This window comes from Polypterus senegalus, chromosome 18, assembly GCF_016835505.1.
Source record: "Polypterus senegalus isolate Bchr_013 chromosome 18, ASM1683550v1, whole genome shotgun sequence".
NCBI classification, from domain to species: domain Eukaryota; kingdom Metazoa; phylum Chordata; class Cladistia; order Polypteriformes; family Polypteridae; genus Polypterus; species Polypterus senegalus.
In genome coordinates, this window is record NC_053171.1 from 92,879,571 (window position 1) to 92,895,609 (window position 16,039).

General features: G+C 42.0%; 1 protein-coding gene across 1 annotated transcript in view; it reads left to right on the plus strand.

Moving 5' to 3' along the window:
* LOC120518423 (coiled-coil domain-containing protein 85C-like) overlaps positions 1-16,039 on the plus strand; it is a 70,255-nt gene that overhangs the window by 38,733 nt on the left and 15,483 nt on the right. The window contains exon 5 of the mRNA XM_039741205.1: positions 14,308-14,397. Coding sequence (XP_039597139.1) covers positions 14,308-14,397 — 90 coding nt within the window. The remainder of the gene's footprint in view (positions 1-14,307; positions 14,398-16,039) is intronic.

The following is a 16,039-nucleotide window of genomic DNA, read 5'->3' on the forward strand; positions in this document are numbered from 1 at the left end:
TGTCCTTTATTCATTTCAGGATTTCTTGTTTTTGATTTTTTTATAATTCTTCTGAACTGTAGCTGTGACATCTTTCACTTGGATGTTTGAGGTTGCATTGAGTAAGTAAAGCTGGGAAGAAATATTGTTTTGTGTGTGTTTTCATTTAAGGCTGTAAAACAAAATTTAATATTTCAAAGGTGGGGGGGGGATTATTTTCTATACCCACTGTATGTATCTTAAAAAAAAACAAACAGTAACTATATATTACAAATCAGGTATTTCAACTTCATATTGCAAGAAATGCCAGGCATGCCCTTGGGTCACCCAGAACTAGTAGAGAAGAATTTCAAGTTGATTAGAACAAGAATAACACACCAAAGCAGTTTTCGAGATACAGGAGTGTAATGAAATGTGTTCTTTGTTTTGCTTGGCTTTATCTTCCAAAAGAGGGAGTTAAATTTTAAATTAATTAAGATCAGAACAAAATGGTTTTCTTGTGAGATGAATTCATGCATGAGTAGCTCTGAAAAGTCCTGTTGTGTGGGCCCCTCTTCTTCTTATAACTGTGGGATGTTAATTTAGGATGCTGGGCTCTTTTGTCTTAAAACCTGCATTGCAATATTCTGCTTGAGTGATGATAGTAAGTGGAGTTGGCTGATACTCTTTTCTTACTCTATATACTGTCATAAGTGATACATTACAGCAAAAGTCTTTATAATTATTTATGAATTGAGATAATGAAAATAATACAAATAAGTAATGTCATTATTATTACCAAATCCACATGGTATATGCTGTAAAGAAATAGTTTCATCCTGACGTGTGGTGACCAGATTCATTCAGATCCAGTAACGGGGTGGAGTGTGGCGGGAGCTTATTTTGATTCATACATGTGAATTACATTTTTGTTACCCATGTTAATACTGCGTATGATAGTTTAAAGAAAACTGTCCATGAAGGCTGTGTGGTTTTATTTCCATCCATCCATTATCCAACCCGCTATATCTTAACTACAGGGTCATAGGGGTCTGCTGGAGCCAATCCCAGCCAACACAGGGTACAAGGCAGGAAACAAATCCCGGGCAGGGTGCCAGCACACCGCAGTCGTTTTATTTCCATCGACCCAAATTTCCTGAAGAGGACTAACTAAAACAATAAAATGTGAACAAGTGGTTAGTATGTGCAAAAGTGTTAAAGTGGACGGATAGAAATAAAAGTTGGTGTGCAGCTCATGTATGTTTGAGTAGGAAGACATGGAAATGTATGCAAAACTGCAGAGTAACCAATAGTATGCTGTATGATCTTAAATCTGAATGTATAATTATTTCTTTAAAGTTTCTTTAAAGTGAGTGGTTTATAAAAGGTCCATATGCATGAAATCCTTCTGCTCACACCCTGCTTTATGAATCACAGATAATCTTAAACTTCAGAGCTGTGAATGGGCGCGATGCCACCACCCAGCAAACACCCTCAATAATCCTTTTATGGTAGGATATAATGTCACACAAACATTAGGACATCACCCATGATTAACTTTGCTAAAATGGCAAATGAACGGCAAGTTTGGAATATAAAAAAAGAAAGAGGTTTCTTTCCAAATGAGAAGACCGAGATAGAGGTTAGATCCGATATTTTTAGTCCCCTAAGAAATGGGATTAGAGGAAAATCCAGATGTATTGTCAGCAGGCTGGGACAATGGCGGTGATCAAAATCAGGCAGCCTAAGATTAGTTTGACATTCACTCAACCTGCCTGCAGGTTCTCTCTGAGAGGTCCCGGTTTGAAGGACCCTCAGTGCAGAGATGAGCAGCACTTAAAGTGCATTCAGTGGATCTCAAGAGCTGGACACAGAAGCTAGCAGAGGTCTGTAAGAATGGCTTCCCAGGCACCCATCTTCACGACTGAAAAGCTTTTCACTTACCTGCCTGGTGCACCTTTGCTGAAGTTCTTTTGTACAGCAACTTCCAAGATTTCTTTTCAAATAGATAGTGAGCAGACTACCGTGCTAAGTAAGAATTGAATTCTAATCTGTGCAGGTGACAATGCTGACTCTGTGATCCTACGAAAGTAGAGTAAGCCGAGATATGATGGTAATGAAGTCAAGCAAGAGACCTGCAAGAAATTACTTGATTTTGAGCCAAAATGTGAAGCAGCTAAGGATCTCGGTGAACTTACTTTGCCTGTGTAGAATGCAATTCTTTTGTACAGAACAGTAGTTTAACACTAAGCTGAGGTTACAGTGGATTGTTTTGTTCAATTTGTCTGCCCATTTATTTTATGGTTAATGCAAGTTCTAGTCATCACATGTACAGTATGTAGGATAATGAAAATCTTACTTGTGTGTGTCCTTAGAATAGTCATACAAGATCAACAAAAGGACTCAATCAGTCATACATTCATTGAATGAAATCTGTATACAGTGATCCCCCGCCTATCGCTGAAGTTACGTTCCAGACCCATCAGCGATAGGTGAAAATCCGCGCTATAGAAAGACCATATAAATAAACATTTTTTTACAGTTTAAGCCTTAAAATATCCCTCCCACCCACTTTCAACACAAGTAAACTTATTAAAACACACGTTGTGAACACATATGATATGTGGATGTCGGGCTAAAGATATGAGTAACATAATAATAATATAATAATGCAGCGTACCGTCGATTCATTCAAGCCATGATGGCGAGCGTCGTCCGCGTAACGCTTTCCTTCCCTTCTTAGAGGATGGAGGACACTTGGGAGCCATCGTAGGGCTTAAAACAAAACGAAAAGTTCACAAAAAGTTTGCTCACAACAATCGGACCACAAGCAAGGTACGCGATACGCAGAGAACTGAGATGTGTCGGGGACCCACGCTTGCTGTTCTTACCACGTTACCACACCACGTTAGCAGCATCCAATCAGAGCCCAAGAGAATGAAAATCCCACTCTGATTGGTTGAGTCTCCTCTTTCAGTTAATAGCGGGCCTTGTAAGAAATCATCTGGGTACTGTAACGCGAAACTCTTTGTCTACCATAGTGACTGCTTTGTTATGAATTGACTGTAAAGTACACCACAGGTAGGATGTACTTATTGCATTTTTCTGCGATATCTGAACCGCCATAGAGCGGGGGATCACTGTAATCCCCGCCACGATCCATTCACTCTCTTTTGACTGCTGACTACTTTTAAATTCAGACACAGGCTGGGGTAAAACCCTGTTGTCTCGACTTCAGACCCGAAGGCACTGGAAGACAGTGATGGCAGTTCAAGCCATCAGCAGTCTACTGGAATGAACCCGATTCTCTTTACATCCTTTTTTTGGTTTTATGATTATTTTTTTCTGAAAAATGCTTAACTTTTCAGTTCTGGTTAAAACTGTGAGACGACGAAAAGACATTTCTATGGATCTTGGAAGTATACCCAGTGTGGCAGGTGGCTGGGGGTCAGACCCACCTGAGACACCTGGAAGGAACGGGAGGCGGACTATACATCCCCTGGGCCACCAGGGGGCAACCGTCCTGATTAGTGTGGGGACCATGGGAACGGGCCGGGGGGCACCCCGAGCGTCATAGAGCCCGGAATGTCTACACTTCCGCCACACCTGGGAGTGTCACCGGAAGGACGTCAGGGAGCACGTAGAGCACATCTGGGTGAATATAAAAGGGGCCGCCTTCCTTACAGTCGAGGAGTCGGAGTTGGGTGGAAGAAGGCAACGCTTGGGAGTGAGAAGGAAAGGCGGCCCAAGGAGGACCATTGATAGGCCCAGGAATTGAAGGGTGTTTGGTGCTGGAGCATCGTGTGTGTGCGGGACTTGGACTGCGGGACCTTGTTGAATAAAACGTGTGTGTTTTTTAGAACTGCCGGTGTCCGTCTATTTGTGTCCGGGCTGTCTTCTCACACCAGAAATGCTATTGTTGTTTATTTCTAGGGACTGTGCAGTGTTGGGTTCTCAAGTTGGTTGCTTTATCTTTTTTTACAATTATTATTATTTTTTTTTAATCTCTGTGCTGTCTGCTACATGGTTGGTGCCATTTGGAGAATATTCTACTGTATGTTATGCCTGGGGGTTTTGTGTCACCAGGTAGCACATACGTAATTGGAAACCTGTGTGGCAACAGTTTGGGCACTGGTGTGCCAGTGGACTTCAGCATTGCACTGTATAATTTTATAAAAATCCCTCATCTAGTATTGCACATTGAACAGACATATTTACCAGGGGTATATTGCAAAATACATTACAATTGGTAACTTGTATTATTTCTTCATTGGAGCACAGGAATATTAAGTGACCTACTCAGCTCAAAGCCCATTGCCCTCGCCAGTATGCGCACTAACTGCTATGGAGTCACACAACGCTAACTGTTTAAATGCAGCTGCACACTTTTTTCCTGGTAAATCAGCACTTTTAGATGTTTCACTTAATGTGTTTATCACATTTCAGCAAATTTTTAAATTCTCTCTTCTCCAGAAATGTATGCTCAAATGAAGCTATGCCTCCTTTCGTATGCTGGGTGACACTTTGTCTTATTCATCTAAACCAGGGGTGTCAAACTCCGGTCCTGGAGGACTGCAGTTGGCTGCAGGTTTTCATTCTTTTGTTTTTTCTTTTTTTTTTTTACATTTTATTAATTTTATTGTAATCATTCCATACAAATAGATCAATGTTTACCAAAAATAGGATTGAAAATAAATCAAACCCCACCCCTGAGAAAGAGAGCATGGCCAATGGAGTAAAGCTTAAAGCTTGTAAGCATACCTACATTGATGAGTTTAATAGGGCGATAGAGATGAATGGAGAAGAAAAAGAAAGAAATGCAGAGAGAATTACTCCTTCTTATTCTAAAATATTATTGATTAGATCCTGCCAGGTTTTGGAAAAAGTTCTGCAAAGATCCTCTAAGTGAGAATTAGATTTTTTCCAATTATAAATAGTATAAAACATCAGTTACCCACTGACTTAAAAGAGGAGAGTTAGGATTCTTCCAGTTTAGCAAAATAAGTCTGCGTGCCAATAGTGTAGTGAAGGCCATCACGCTTTGTTTGTCCATTGCCACTTTAAACCCATCTGGAAGAACACCAAACACAGCTGTTAATGGATTAGGACAAGGGTGCCCAATGCGTCGATCGCAAAGGTAGTGCAGGTAGATCGCGTTGCATTCCAAAAAAATTTTTTTTAAACATTAGTCTATCGTATATCCTCCCTATGGCATTTGCCACTTGATTGACATACAGGGCGGCCAGTCTGAGATCTCTTCTCTTCTAACACTCTGGTCATCCCGCACGCACGATCAAACACAAAACTCCGGCTGTGATCTAGTTAGCCTTCCAATTTATATCGACTAAAGAAGGGATTAAAAAAAAATTGTTGGTTATGGGCTGGAGGTGGAATTGGAAGAGGATTTTTTTCTCTCACAATGTCACAATCGAAGTGCGTTTGTCTGATCTGTCAATCTATCATTGCTATTCCTAAGAAGGAAAATGTGAAAAGGCACTGTCGAACTGTTTATAAAAACTACGAAACCGACTTCCTTTCCGAAAAGCGATCTGAGAAAGAGAAAGGAGAGGGAACTAAAATCGCAGTTAATCGGACAGCCGTCATTTTTCACTCGGCTGAATTCAAAAGCTCCTTGACTGCATTATTCGGCTCTACTTATTTATGCGAGTCAGCCTTTTCCCACATGACGATTATTAAATCCAAATACTGAAGTGACCATAAATGTATTGAATTGTTATTGTGCCATAAAGGTTATTCAGTTATGCAAGGTATGACAACATAACTTTTATGTATAAAGTATACTCAGTGTGTGTGTAATATATATATATATCTCAGTTGTTTTTTTTCCTTAATTAGCAGCAGGACAGCAATGAGACATAAAACAAGCAGGGCATGACCAGCTCACCTGTACACATCAAACAAAATCTGAAAATAAAGATGAGGGTCTCAGTAAGGTTGATCCCTCAGGTTACCAAAACATTTTAGGAGTTCTTAGAAAAAAAAAACGAATATCAACAGTTTTAGAAATGTCTGCTGTGGCAAAAAGAGAGCAGCAACCAGCCGTGGAATTGAATAACTGGTTTAATTAACAGCAGGAATCAGCTTCTCATTAAGGAACTGTTTGGAGTTTGAAGCCCCAATTTAGCTGGTCATCTGTTGGCTCGTTTCACGTCTCATTTCTGTTTGGCTGTCATTTAATGAAGAAAAGAATCAATTCAGATGACTTAATCCTTAAAAACAGGGCTATTAAAATAGAGGGAAAAGAAGTTAATCAGCAGCGAAAACTGGACACTGATTAGGAAAAGGGTGAGAAAGAAAACCTGCAGCCACTGCGGCCCTCCAGGCCTGGAGTTTGACACCCGTGATCCAAACAGACTGTAAAGGATTAAAAGAGGACAGCTATTTGGATGTGCAGATAACTGACAGCGGTTTGACCTTGACTTGGCAGTACATATCAGGGCAAAAAAATCTCTAGATGAATACATTTCATCAGGATTTTATTTTTAATCCGATCAATTCCCTCTTAGCAACACAATGATTACTCTAATTAGAGGCAGGGGCATGCTGCAGATGTCTAATTTGAATCGAATTGATTTGACAGCCGCATTTCGTGTTTGTGATCATTACTTGATAGCTGGTGCTGCAAAAAAGAAGTGAAAGTGATCTAAATGAGGGCTGGGGTGACGTCAGCTGGCATCCATTGCGTATTTAAGAAAATAACTCGTCTGCAACCCATTTTAGTGCATAGCTTGTATCCTGCAGTTGATTAAGCGTGATGATTGTACTGTAGGCAGGGGACTAAAAATGATGGAGAGGGGCTTGTGAATTTCCCCTTGGGATTAATAAAGTATCTATCTATCTATCTATCCTATCTATCTATCTATCTATCTATCTATCTATCTATCTATCTATCTATCTATCTATCTATCTCTGCTGCTGGTGTGCTTGAAGAAGTTAGCACAGAGATGAAGACAGGGTTAGAAGTAACCGTTTAAATGAGCCTTTAACCCTGAGCTCCACACTTTTCTTTATTCCTGCCCTCATTGCCATGTTATACGTGAGCAGAAATGCAGGCAGTCTGTCTCTCCGAGGGGCTGGCCTGCCAACCGCTGCACTTTATTCCTAGCTGCTAAGTAAAAGTGTTGCTGCTGTTTTAGAAAGCGATGGTGCTAATCTAATGCAACCGCAAGTGAAAATGACCCTGCAGTCTTTAGGCAGGTCTGGCCAGATAGTGAGTGCGGCTGCAGATGCTCCCATCTTTAGAATGTAATCTATATCGGAGATACTGCCTACGTATAAAGGGACAGGAAGTGTCATCTGAGGGTCTTAACACGATCGGTGACATGCATTTTGGACGAGTGCATGATGTGTGTGCTGTTCATGTTATATGACGTGACCCTTACAGTACCATTCCCGTTGCCACTCCTTACCCAGCAGACCAACACAAGACTCTGCATGGCAATGTGATGGTCATTCAGCTTAAAAAGGAAACGAGAGTCTGAACGTGTGTAGGTTTTATTATTGAGATCCAGTGAGTGATGACCATGAATACAGTCCATGTCTGTGCCCCTATATTTTGCCTCTTTATCTCTGTTCACGTATTTTCTTTACTGTATACAGTGCGTTGTGACCAGTAAAGGACGTTGCAGCACCCCAGACACAACAGCATACATGCAGTTCCAGATGCCAGTAAGGAGATTTATTGCCACAAAGACCTTACACGCGCTCTACAGCTACAACCTTAGGACTCCCCGGGTGAAGTGGAGCAGCTCCCTTTTTTACCGGACCCGGGTGTACTTCGGTTGCTATCTCATGGCATCCGGGAAGCACTTCTGGGTCAGACGGACTGTCTCTATGACAGGAGAGCCTGCCTCCAGTAGCTCCCCCTAGCAACTTAACAGGGCTGCCCAACAAAACTACAACTCCCTTGTGTCCGAACAGGACGCACTCCAGAGGAATGTTGCCACCCAGCTTCCATTATAATGGCTTCCCGACCAGGAAAGGCACCATTAACCAGCCTGGTCCGGATGCCCGTCCACCCACATGCTTCCATTAAAAGGCCTCCTGGCCAGGTAAGGAACCCTCCATCCCGGCCGGGTGTGGTATAGCGGGTCCACAGCTCACGTCAAGAGGCCAATTTTTAATAAATAATCACCGCACTCGCGGCTTAGCGAGGGGGCATGGTGGGGTGTGGCCGAAGCAGTTCCTGAGGAGTTTGTGATGTGGGCATTTCTCGCCTAAGTGCACAGGTGAGAAACGGTCCACGTCCGTAATTGTTTCCAGGAGCTGCTGATTGCCACGACTGCCGCGCCCCCTCTTGATAAATAGAAGCGCGAGTCGGCTAAGAAGAGAGAAGAAAGGAAAGAGAAAGAACGGAGGTTGCAGGAAGAAAGCAGGAAGTAGTGGCGAGAGTGGGAAAGCCGGTACGGGAGAGCGAGCGAGCCAGCGAGTGAGCAGGAAGCCTGGGTGTTTGGCCGTAGTGGTCGCTCTCGCGGAGTTTATTTTGAAGAGCAGGAGTGACCGGAAGGCGGACGACTCTCCGCGGAAGGCAGCGGCAGTCGGGACTTGGGGTGCGTATTCCTCAGCGTGGGCGCCCTGGTCGCTGTCTGGAGGAGCCTGTCGGAGCCAGGGGTCGGTGAGGCGATCCGATCAGCTGAAGCAGGCACAGAGAAGGTGAGCTGCAGGTGGGGCGACTCCCCTGTTGAGAAGCCCAGACGGGAGAAGAAAAAGAAGACACGAGGCTCTGTTTTTTTAAAGGATTGCTTCCTGCGTTATTTTAACCTCGTTGTTTTGAAGTTTTTTCTAATGGATTTTAACCTCCACTTTTCACTTCTGTTTTTGTAGATTATTTATTTATAATGACTTTTGAATCACTGCACTATTTTTTTGGACATTGTTTCTTTTTGCTGTTGTTTTTTAATAAAAGCACTTTTGTACGCCATCCCCTTGCTCCATTGTTGTGCCTCACTGCGAGCTCATCGGTGACATTACAGACGGTGTTGGGTTCAAGGGCTCCCGGATGGACGATGGGAGCATGGAATGAACCCACATCGTCACACTGGGATGCCAGTGAGCCCATGTTGTCTATTACAGTGTGTGTATATACTATATGTGTCTGTGTGTGATATATATATTTACAGTATAAAAAACACTTCTAAGGGAGCATTTTCTGTTTCCACGAATAAAGCGATGCCGCATGAACTGCCATTAGGAAGTCCTTGAGTCTAAAAAGGTTTGCGTCGAGCCTGACAGGAAGTAAACTCAGTGCATCGAACCATATAGCTGCGAGATTTGAAAAAAAGCCTGCATTGAATTTGCAGATCGCTCAAATTATACGTTATCTATTATTCATATGAGAAGCATTTATACTGAAGCTCTTCAGCAAGCAGTCTTGACTCAGTTCACTGGCAGGATTTCAAGACCCTAGGGGCACGCCGTGAAACTCGAAATGCTTCTGAACGAGAAGCAAGGTGACTGCATCAAGTGACGAGTAGCAATATTCAAGTAAACATTTTGAATGAAGGCCTTCTGCACACCTGCCACCATAAAACACCCTGCTCAGCTGGTAATTTCCTTCTTCAATTAAACCTTTTTAAAATAAAAAAGGAATAATTGCAGTTAGGAAAAGTCTGTTGTTTACAGCCTTTATAGTATTTGTCGAGGCTTCTTTTGAGTTAAAACATTCAATTCTGTTTCCTTATTGTTTTGAAGTGCGATTTCTTTATTATAGTACTCACTCAAAAATGTGCCATACAGAATAAAGATTATCTACGAGGGCACATCATTCTGCCAGTGAAGCCTTGCCACCACAAAACTTGTCCTGCCACACATCTCATGGCAGATCTGGCCAATTTTGTATTTGTAATAAATTTCCAACTATTGTGTACAATTCAAACAGCCTTAGAAACTGTGGAATTGGACAGAAGCCTTTAGAGAGGACTCATTTATCTCAGTTGATAAAAAAGCACTTAAAAGATGCATCTTCATATATACCTGTGTGTGTGTGTGTGTGTGTACAGTGGGTACAGAAAAGAATCCCCCACTTTGAAATATTCCCTTTTTTTTTTGCTTCATAACCTTAAATGAAAACGCACAAATTAATATTTCTTCCCAGCTGTACTTACTCATTGCCACCTCTAACATCCAAGTGAAAGACATCACAGCTACAATTCAGAAGAATTTTAAAAAATCAAAAACGAGACCTACTGAGATTAATAAAGGACCCCTCACTCCAAATGTGAATGTCATTTTGTTGAACCCCCTTTTACTTTAATGGCAGCCTTGAGTCTGTTGATTCTTCTCTATCAGCTTTGCACATCTAGATTGAGCCCACTCAGTATTTGCCCCCCACTCTTCTTTACAGTTGAACTGTTCAAGTTCAGTCACATTGGCTGGTGAGCGTTGGTGGTCTGCTATCTTCAAGATCTTTCCACAGATTTTCAGTGTGATTTAGGTCTGCGCTCTGACTGGCCACACGAGGACACTCACTTTTTTCTCCTTCAGCCACTGGGTGGTCCATGTTGCTGTGTGCTTCGGGTCGTTTTGCATGTTAAAAGGTGAACATTCTGCCCATCTTCAACTTTCTGGCAGAGGACAGCAGGTTTTCCTCAAGAATTTGACAGTATTTTGCCCCATCCATTTTTCCTTCTACCTTACTGAGAGCCCCAGGCCCCCCACGACAGGATGTTGCCCCTCCATGCTTTACTGTAGGTATGGTGTGTTGTGGATGGTGAGCTGCATTGGTGGACCGTCTGGTATTGAGGACAAATAGTTTGATTTTGGTCTCATCTGACCATAAGACCTTTTTCCACTTGGCATCAGAATCATCAAGGTGCATTCTGGGAAAGCTCAAACGAGCCTTAATGTGACCTTTCTTGAGAAGTGGCTTTTTCCTTCCAACCCTCCCGGACAAGCCATGATTGAGGAGCGCTTGTGAAGTTGTTGTCACATGCACACCATTAATGAGACCACTCTTTGCCATCAAATCCTGTAACTCCTTCAAAGTGGCCATTGGCCTCTCAGTAGCCTCTCCTACCAGTTTCCTCCTGGCTCTTCTGTCTAGTTTGGAGGATCCAGGAAGGGTCCTAGTCGTACCAAACACTTGCCACTTCTTTATGATGGGCTTTACTGAGCTCCTTGGGATTGATGAAGCCTTTGAGATTGTTCTTGTCTCCATCTCCTGCCTTAGGTTTGTCCACAGCTCTATCCCTGAGATCTTTTGAAAGTGGCCTGCCACCCATAGTCAGTTGTGTGTGGTCAATGGCACTACCAAGCAAGGGAACGAATGGACCAGGAACGGCTTCACTAATCACACTCATTACAATTGATCACAGTAACCATGGTCTGCAATGGAAATGGTGGGCACTGCCACCTGATTGAGTTTAGGGCTTCCTTTATTCATCTCAGGATTTCTTGTTTTTGATTTTTTTAAATTCTTCTGAGCTGTAGCTGTGATATCTTTCACTTGGATGTTAGAGTGTTTTCCAGTAATGCTGGAAAAAATACTAGTTTGTGTGTTTACATTTAAGGCTATAAAGCAGGAAAAATGGGAATATTTCGAAAGGGGGGGTTCTTTTCTATACCCACAGTATAAGTGTTGGAGGTGGACTGGAATGAATGCTTAGTGAATTTAAGTGTGTTAGTTTTATTGGCTGGCATATTGGCATATATGCTAACATTCAAGAACTTGGGTTCATGTCATAGCCTAGTAACTAACTGTGTAGGGTTTGTGCTTGTGCGGTTTTCTGCAGGAATTTCAATTTCTCAAAAACAGCAACAGGCCAGGTTACCAGTCAGCTTCTCCAAGAGGTTGGGCTGAAAACATCATTCCCTGGTCAATGTCCACGTGGATTCTCTATGTGTTCATGTGAGGTTTCTCCCTGTACTTTGATTTTCCTAAAGTCATGGCTGCTAGATTGCTAGGTGACTCCTCACAGTTTCAGGACGCTGCCTGCATGCACTCTACACGTTCTCCCCATGTTTTGCAGCTACTTTGGTTTTGTAAAGAGATGCAAACCTATCTTGAGTGTTGATTCTCAGAAGCATGGGTTCAAATCATTGCCTGCTCTCTCTGTGTCATGGGGTCTCCCAGTCTACTTTCCTTTCCTAAAGCCAGGTTTACTCGTCAGCTTCAGCACACTTGTTTCAGATCTCAGATTGACTGCTGCCTGCGTGGAGTCTGCACATCCTGCTCTTGTCACAGTGGTTTTTTGGGAGTACTCTGGATCTCTTCTGCATCCCAAAGATGAGCCTATTGGGTTCGCTGGAGGTGCTCTATTCATGCGATATGGTAATTGCACCTGATCCAGGGTTGATTTCTGTCTCCATCATTGTTAACAGCAGCCTTATTGGACATCAGATTACTTTGATATGGTACTATGCCTATATTCTTATTAAAAAAAGCCGAACAATAATTTCTTGTTTCCTGCTGGACCTGTAAACACTTAATTTGCCTGAAGAGATTTTGATGAAGTCCCAAATAGAAAAGTGAAATTATTAACAGCATTTCCAGTTTTCAGATACAGAAGTAGCTTTCCACTCTCGACACCCATTCAGAACGATGACTGAAGCCAGGGTGTGACATTCAAAGTTCTGAATACTGTTGAGCGTACGGCAGTCTGCAGGGTTAGTGACAAACGACTTAGGGTCAGAGGAGGAGTCACAGCCCAGAGTTGTGCTGTTAGATGTTAGCAAACAGTGATATGGTGACGTCATTGAGGCTTGTCAATATCAGATACGAATTCACATCTGCAGGTGAGCATAAGGGTGTGCGATGAAATCAGCGTAAGCATAGAAAGATGAACGAAATGTCCGATCGTGAGTGACACCAAAGGAGAGAGCTTGCATACAAGGATGACTGATGCACTTTTGTCTGGATACTGTATCCCGAGAGCCATAGACATATATAGGTAGACGCCACATTCACTGTGTTGCCCAGTCGACATGATACCTCAGCGCATCCGCCATATTGCGAGTGGCAAAAGTGCCATTTAAACTAATTGAGGTAGACATGGAAACCGGGTTTTCTGATGAATAAACAATAATGTTTAAAACAGTATCGTTTACATACAACAGAGTTTGGTGAATCGTTTAAATGCAATTATTTATATCCATTTATACACTAATAATGGCAATTATTAAATAATAATAATTATTATTAAATAATTCCTCCCATATAAGTAACATTTCTCGGACTTTGTCCTGTTCTTACGCAACACAGTACTGAAGTATTGGTTAATGCCCGAGTCTTCTCAAGTATAGATTACTGTAATGCTATTCTATCTGGCATCCCATAAAAACGTATCCATCGCTTACAACTTCTTTAAAATTCTGCTGCCAGGACAATAACCTGCTGTTCTAAATCCACTGAAGATATCACACCGATTCTCTCTCAACTTCACTGGCTCCCTGTTAACTACAGAATACGATCCTAAATCCCGCTCTGAACATTTAAAGCTCTCCACAACCTCCCTGATCTCCAACTGACTGACACTCCTCTCGCTCACTCAGATCCTCATCTGCAGCTCGACTTTCTGTACTACACGTCAGACTCTGTGCTCTGGGAGCTCGAGCGTCTCTCATCGGGCTCGTCAACTCAGGAATTCTCTTCCCTCTCATATCCGTCAGCTTGACTCAATAACGCATTTTAAAACTGCCCTCAAAACTTCTCTTTTCAAACTGGCATACCAACTGTGTATTTTGCACTGTTACTGCCAGTTATCTTTGTTTGTTTGTTAATTATTGCTTTTTGATTTGTCATTTTCTTGTTTTAATTTTATTGTAAGGTGAAAAACGGGATTTTCTAATGGTCAAATATAACCAAAACAATTGTTCAGCCTTACCTATGAAATGTAATCCCCCGGGATCTGGTTTGGAGCGTACAGCGGTTTGTCCAATCCCAAGCAGCTCATTATTCATTACTTCACTTCACAGCAGTGCCACTCGCAATATGGCGGCGACGTTGACGTACGACGCTGCTGGTCATGCGGCGTGTAGTAATTCTATGTCTATGCCGAGAGCTAGCAGCAGGAATGCACATAAAATTAACAGTCTGCGCAGAGTTAGTGATTTGAATTCCACATTGGACTATGAAGAAGAGTTTAATTTTGTACTTTTTGTTTCTATTTCTCACTAGAGTTATCTTCAGTCACCACTACCGTAACCCTACCCTTTCACCATTGTAGTCCATTTTCAGACTTCTTTTTCACGTTACCTGTGCTTTTTCACTCTTTCAGCACTCTTGAGATATTTTCATTTGATGACGACCCTTTCATCAGACAGACACTTTAAGAGCGTGTCCTCCCTGCGGTGCAATGTTTTCAGTTGACTTTTCTTTTCTTTCTTCAATAGGGTTCCACAAGGCAGGCAGATCCCACTGGATCCACTGCAGGCTACATCTCTTCAGCCCAGAAACCCGAAGCAGTCGTTCATGCCATGAAGGTACCAAATTTCATTTCATTTCATTCACCTCTTCCCAAAGGTTCATGGAAACAGAGTGCTGCTGTTAAAATCTTCACCCAAATGGTTTCCACAAAATGAAATTTCTATGAATCACTGTAATGTTCTTTGTTGGAATCTACAAGAGCTGTTTGAAAAATTTTGAGACTGACTTGCTGCGCTCATACACTTGAGTGCTATGGCTGCCTGATGGTGTGGAGCCATACTTAGTCTTGTTCCTGTAAGCCATTTTTGGCTTAGCTCTTGAGCTTCCATGCCCAATAGTTTAACTTTATAGCTAGTACAGATAGATGTCAGTAAGATGTTAAATGTTTGTCACAAGCCACATTGAAGCTGACAGCTTACTTGCATGTTGGTGTGAAGTCTCCGTTCTGCCTCTGCCCCTCTGCTGACCGGCCCTCCTCTTGTCAGACATGCCAAGACTGGACAATGTTTCTCTGCTCTTGCTCCAAAACTGTGGAAAAGATGGCACCCATTTGTGTTTTAAGTGTCTTTTGAGAACGCATCTTTTTATTAAATATTTCGGAAGTGCTTAGTTTCTGTCCTGCAGGATAGTTGCCTTTGCACCGACGACGACTTTAAGATACTCGTTTTTGTAGTATTCTAGCTTCAGGTATAATTTTGTAGTTGTCTAATCCGCTTTTTATCGTGTTCTGTGTTGCTTTGATGCTTGCACCTTCATTTCTTGTATGTATTTGACATGTTTTGTAAGTTACCTTGGATAAAGGCATCTGCTAAATAAATAATATCTTTCTATTATAAAAAAAAAAATCCTGTAGAGAAACAATAGGGCAACGAGACGTGATCTTCACTTAAAAGACCCGCGAGACTAAAGAGATTGGCCACGGAGCGTCTCGCAGGGACCTTAAACAGGAGACTTTGTACCAAGAGATTGACCCACGGCCGTCTCGCGATGACATAGAACATTAGAGTCTTGCAAGACATGCCATACTTAACAAATAAATAAGAGCACGGGCAGCAACACACTCAGCCATGTTTTGGCTTTGAGCAGACGCAGATCCAGGGCTCTCAGCGCATATAAGGAACAATACGTTATAAATGAAGCGTCGACAACCAAGCAAAGAAGAAAGCAACGCAGAGAAAACAGACTCAAAAGCGTTGGAAAGACAAAAAAGAAAAAGAATAATCGAGGTGCAAATTCAGAAAATAAGGAAAGTAATAATCAGCCAGGAACAAGTGGAATTGAAATAAAAGCAGGTCCAATCTGGCTCAGAATTAAAAGACAAAGTAGAACTTCATAAAGACGTTCACAAACGTTGGCGCTAAACACATGCAGAGCAGGTTAGAGATTATGAAAGCAGTGGAATTCGAAAGGCTCAAAAAAAAAAAAAAAAGTTGGCGCGATTCACATGTGGAGAAAGTTAAAGAATATGAAAGTAGGAAAATTAGAAACTATAAAAAAAAAAAGTAAAGATTGCAGGAGAGCAAACAAACGGAAATTATTACTCGGAAAAAGGAAAATAATCACCACGGACCAAGTGTCAAAAAAAAAGCAGGATGAAGCGAGGTCAGAAATAAAAGACAGAGTAGAAAACAACGTAAAACGTCATAAAGAGGTTAAAAAACAAGGGGGCAGAGCAGGTTAGAGAAAATGAAAACTGAA